This window comes from Hordeum vulgare, chromosome 3H (genome assembly GCF_904849725.1).
Source record: "Hordeum vulgare subsp. vulgare chromosome 3H, MorexV3_pseudomolecules_assembly, whole genome shotgun sequence".
Taxonomy (NCBI): Eukaryota; Viridiplantae; Streptophyta; class Magnoliopsida; order Poales; family Poaceae; genus Hordeum; species Hordeum vulgare.
The window spans coordinates 526,633,943-526,639,136 of record NC_058520.1 but is presented as its reverse complement, the minus strand read 5'-3'; the positions used below and the strand labels follow the sequence as shown (position 1 = coordinate 526,639,136).

The following is a 5,194-nucleotide window of genomic DNA, read 5'->3' as shown; positions in this document are numbered from 1 at the left end:
GTACTCGTCCAGACGCAAGACTTCGCTGAAGTCCCCCAAACACAACCAAGGACGATCCGTCGCCGAAGCTAATGATCGAAGTAGATCCCAGGTTATACCTCTTTCCTCCACCCTTGCTTCCCCATAAACCACCGTCTATCTCCATTGTTCCACCCCCGGCATGGTGATGAGTGCATCATTGTGATATTCAGAGTAACCAAGAATCTCAAGCTTTATTGAATCATTCCAAAAGATCCCTAAACCTCCACTTCTACCAGAGCTACTAACAGCGAAAGAAAGATCGAACCCTAATGAACTTGCCAAGCTTTCTACTCTTCCTCCAGGGAGTTGAGTTTCCACAATGCATGCCACCATTGGAGTATATTGCCTCACAAGATTGCGAAGCTCACGAACTGTCTCGGGTCTACCAGCCCCTCGACAGTTCCAGCAAAGAAGACTCATTGAACCCGGCGACGCTCCTTGCAGGAGCCCGCCAAATCGCTCATAGTATTTGTTATTTTATATGGTGAAGAACCTGCCTTGTACTTCTTTCGATCCCTTGGTGCAAGGTACGCCTGCGGAGGTGGTGGAGTATGCTCCGGGAGTTCAGATGCCTCCCTCATACTGGTCGTGCACTGGTGATCACCCCCTTGATCCGTCAGCCCTGCTGTAGTAGCATTGGACATGTCCAGCCTCTTCTTTGCAGAAGATTCAGTCTGGGGAGGTTCCCTCTCGTCCTGCTCCATCTGCATTGGTTTCATTGGGCTCTCAGCCATGTCCTCGACGTTCTCGTCCTCGCTCATCCCTGCCTCCTGCGAAGAGCGTTTCTTTGCTGCATTCATCTCTAGAACAAGTATTTCCGAACGGAGGGAATACTAATTTGTAGTTGGACCCCTCCCATCTCGCGGCCCCGGGCAGTCGCCCGTTTTGCCCGGCGCATGGGCCGGCCCTGCGTAGACAGGCGGGCCACCTTTCCCCCGAGTAACCGGAGCCGGGATCTGACACGTTTGCTCGCTTTCTCGCGAGACCCCGTCTCCTCCCTCGTGCCTGCCCTCTCTTAAAACCCTCCTCCAATCCAAAACAGATAAACAGCCCTCCCACCGACGACGCCACCGCCCAAACCCCAACCCAGTACGTACCATCGTACCGTCCCCGGATTACCCGTCGACTCGGTCTCCTCTTTTCTGCCCCGAAATAGATCCAAGCGTGAGAAACGTGGCGCGGTTCCTGCTTGCTAGCTGTGCTGCAGGTTTGATTTCCCGGGAGGCGTACGTATCTGTCGATCCACCGGCGCGTAACCTCGGATCAGCTTCTCGTTTCGCGCTCCCTCGGCCCCTTCGTCGCCGGTTGATTGATCGGAAGGACAGACACTCATGGAGTGGAACTTCGGGCCCGAGGAGCAGGTCCTGTGGCCGGCGTCGGCCCTCGCCGGCGTCCTCATGTGCGCCGCCGTAAGCTCTCCGCTCCCACTCCTTTTCTTGCTCTCGGTTCATCCGCTGTCCGTGGTTTAATTTCCGAGACCCTGTGTTCATGCTTGCTCGAGCTCGGTTATTTGAGATATTAATTATTTTACCTACCTATTCCGATTGCTTTCCTGTTATCTGGGGAGGAGTCCAAATCAAGTAGTACTGCATTTCTCCGTCTTGTTAGGGGAAGAAGAGGAGGCTGTTGGCGTCTTTGTTGCTGGCGCAGTTAATGCAGGTTGCATCAGCTAGCCCTGCGGTTTTGTTGGCAGCTATGCTTGCTGGTGAAGTTTTGCGGGCGTTAGCTGTAGCACTTAGTAGTTAGTAGTACAACACTAGTCAATGGTGCAGATACTTGTCAATCGTCGATGTCGCTTTTAGCAATCGAGACTGGCAGTGATGACACTGATACGTACCAACGATTCAACTGAACAAGCTGACTCTTTTTTTCTTTCTTTTTTTGCGTGGTTGCTATCCGCATTGAATTTCTCTAGTTGGTGCAATGCAAATTACCTGTCGAGGGGAAGGTGCACCAGCATCAGATTAGCAGAAGTGCGTAGACCTTGCTATCTCGCGTTGCAGTATTCTTGCCTGCTCTGGCTCTTTGGCGCAACAGAGGCCAGTATGTGATCAGTGCTACTAACTATATGAAAATTTGCCGAAAATTCAATGTTCGTGCAAACCGATGGATATCTTAAACTGGACATACATGTTTAAAAAAAATTACACTGAAGATAATCTGAGTCTCATTGTGTATGTAGAAGGGAAGATAATAAGTTTGATATTGCACGATGTTCTAAGAAAAATGCATACGTGGACACTGCATGTTATACAAAACTGCTTATTTTTCGTTGAAATGTCGAACTTTGTGAGATAGCAAAAACAATAATTGGGGCGCTAGAAGTTGCTGTATTAGACTCTCTCTTTTCCTTGTTGTCTTTTTTATGCAGGCCACCGTTCTTTTTCACGGACATTTATATTTCCGTAGGACATTATGTGTACACAAAAATTTTCAGAAGTATTTGAATTTTTAAATATTTTTTGTGTGGAGCTCGAAAGCCCAAATTCATCTCTCCTGTTAGTACCTAGGCTACATATCACATAGTAAATTTTGGCTTTCATTCCTGAAACATACTGATTCTGAATTGAAAACTTTGCTCCTCTATTTCTGAAGTTGTCGTCTTAGAACGTTTTCTTTTTTAAAAGGATCTTATAAAGAACATTGTTCTCGGCTATTTAATACTCCCTCTGTGGCTCCATCCCAAAATAAGTGACTCAAAAATGACTCAGTTTTGTACTAATTTTAGTACAAAGTAGAGTCATTTTTGAATCATTTATTTTGGAATGGAGGGAGTACTACATTGTTTCTTGCTGCAAGAATTCATAATTTTGTCCTTGCAGGTGTATGATATAACTAGAAAGGTTAGCTCATCGTGCTTCAAGTGTTATGACGGGTTAAGCCCAATGCAAAAGCTTGAGTGGAATAATAGGTAATATTTACTTCGACACGACGTTATTGCTGTATATGTTCTTATCACAGTTGACCTTTTGTTTTAGTAAGTCTAAATGTGTGTATAACTAACTGACAGGGGCTTCTCTACGGTCCATGCATTGGTTGCTGCTGCCGTTTCCTTTTACTTGGTCATGATATCTGGCCTCTTCAGTGAAGATGTCAATGACATAATCATTGATAGAAAGTCATGGTTATCTGATTCCATGTTTGGGGTAAGCTATGCATTGCAAGTGCATATCTAGCTAGCTTCGCGGAGCGAGCCAAATTTGTTTCTCAATCTGCATGTCTTTCAGAACAAATGGACAAGAAAAGTTCCTCTGCGTACATATTGATTGAACTTTGAACACACCTTATTACTTATGCAGGTCTCGATCGGATACTTTTTCACAGACTTGGCGATGATCCTATGGTATTTTCCATCTTTAGGTGGAAAGGAATTTGTAAGTATTACAAGCATATACTGTCTCTGAAGAAGATCAATGTGCGTTGATTTCTTACTGATCAGGAGTTGTTTCTATGTAATTTTGTTCCAGCTCTTGCATCACGGACTTTCCATGTACGCGATCTGTCTTGCGTTGTTCAGTGGGAAAGCGCACATGTACATACTCATGGTCCTCTTCACTGAAGCCACCACTCCAATTGTGAACCTTAGATGGTAATATTTGATGCCACTAATACAGTCCTTGAAGAGTTCATGTTAAGATGTGTTGTTTCTGAAAATGATTATAACTTGGTGCAGGTACTTGGATGCTGCTGGTCAGAAGACTTCCAACCTCTACTTATACAACGGATTGGCTCTGTTTGCCGGATGGCTGGTATAGTACTCGCTGCTCTCATCATGATTTAACAGCCATCAGCCTTCCCTATATATGCTTTCCAGAAGTCATATAATATTCATGAAACTTGCATGTTAGAATTCTCAAAACTCTAGTTAGTTTCGGTGTCGGCAGCCTTTACCGTGCCCCGTACGCAACCCATCAACTACAGTCTTGCCCTTTCTGTCTTTTTATTACAAGAAAGATTCAGATGCTCAGAGATATGTTCCTACTAAATGTCTTTGCCTTTAACCTTTTTGTTGGAAAATATATGCTCGATACATTCCTCTTCATCTTAAGTCAAATGAAAATGCCAATTGTGTGCTGAGCGATCAGCCGACCATGCCATGCTAACGAGTTAATTCGAAGCATTTGTGACTAGATATGCCACAAACTATTTATTCATTGTCCTCTTTACTCTGGCATTAACGCATCTTCTGTCGGCTTGCAGATTGCTCGGATAATCTTGTTCGTGTATTTCTTCACTCATATCTACTTCCACTATGATCAGGTAATGCATGTCAGCGACCCATGGACCAACTGAAATAGCACTTCTGCTAATATATATAAAACTAGAGATCTAGCTAAATTTGCTTGATCAGTGTGATGCACTGTATTAAAGTTGCGGCGAAGTCCACATGTTCATGCTAAACACTATCCACGCTGAAAATACCATGGAAGTATATGACTGATTTAGTCTTCAGATTCAGACAGTTTTATTGATGCAACTGAAAACGTTTGGTATTGCATAAATTCAGACGTTTCGCTGATGGCACGCGCTGTGCTTGTTTTATTTCACATCACAGGTGAAGTCCATCTTCGCCCTGGGATTCTACACCATAATGACGGTGCCATCGACGCTGGCCGTGATGAACGTGTTCTGGTTCTGGAAGATATGCAGGGGGCTGGTGAGAACCCTGTCGAAGACGAAGATGCATACCGCAAACGGGAAGACGGATTAGAAGGAAGGACGATATATTGATAATATAACGATTCTTTCAGACAAAAAAAAGAAAAATTGACCGTTGTTCCTTGTAGATAAAAGCTCGGCTGATCAAATTTGAAGTGAAACCACGACACTTATTCTGACACGGAGGGAGTACGTCGGTGTCCGATTTCTTTTTCTCTGTAGCACGCCCATGGTTGATCTTGATGTGAGAGGTGACGAATGCAACTATTATTCTTTGTTACTTTGGTGGCAGCTCGCGGCCACGCGAGACCAACCCATCATCGTTGCTGAATCTGTTAAAGGCTATTCCTTTTTCCTCCGCCAACGTGAAAGGCTATTCAGAGGTGGGGTGTCGCAGCAAGCGCTCTCACATCGGCAGAGTACAGAATTCACGTGGGCGTGGGTCGATCTTGTTGGTGCCGAGCAACGTCCGAAGCGCCGCCGCGTCGGGCTCGTGTGTGTGTGTCGACCGCGT

The 5,194-nt window shown here is 45.3% G+C and overlaps 1 protein-coding gene across 1 annotated transcript; it reads left to right on the top strand.

Annotated features, from left to right (window-relative positions):
• Positions 1-1,079: 1,079 nt before the first annotated feature.
• LOC123440414 (TLC domain-containing protein 4) lies at positions 1,080-4,960 on the top strand. The gene is made up of 8 exons (XM_045116982.1): positions 1,080-1,430; positions 2,844-2,932; positions 3,032-3,167; positions 3,321-3,395; positions 3,489-3,610; positions 3,695-3,770; positions 4,222-4,281; positions 4,577-4,960. Exons 1-8 carry the CDS (start codon positions 1,353-1,355, stop codon positions 4,730-4,732), a joined length of 792 nt encoding a protein of 263 aa, XP_044972917.1. The 5' UTR covers positions 1,080-1,352; the 3' UTR covers positions 4,733-4,960.
• The last annotated feature ends 234 nt before the right edge of the window (positions 4,961-5,194 follow it).

Bases quoted from the DNA above. Each gene is read 5' to 3' on its own strand.
- LOC123440414 (XM_045116982.1), top strand. From the start codon at position 1,353: ATGGAGTGGAACTTCGGGCCCGAGGAGCAGGTCCTGTGGCCGGCGTCG. The intron at 1,431-2,843 runs GTAAGCTCTCCG...TTGTCCTTGCAG, and splicing joins GCGTCCTCATGTGCGCCGCC to GTGTATGATATAACTAGAAA. The intron at 4,282-4,576 runs GTAATGCATGTC...TTCACATCACAG, and splicing joins TCTACTTCCACTATGATCAG to GTGAAGTCCATCTTCGCCCT.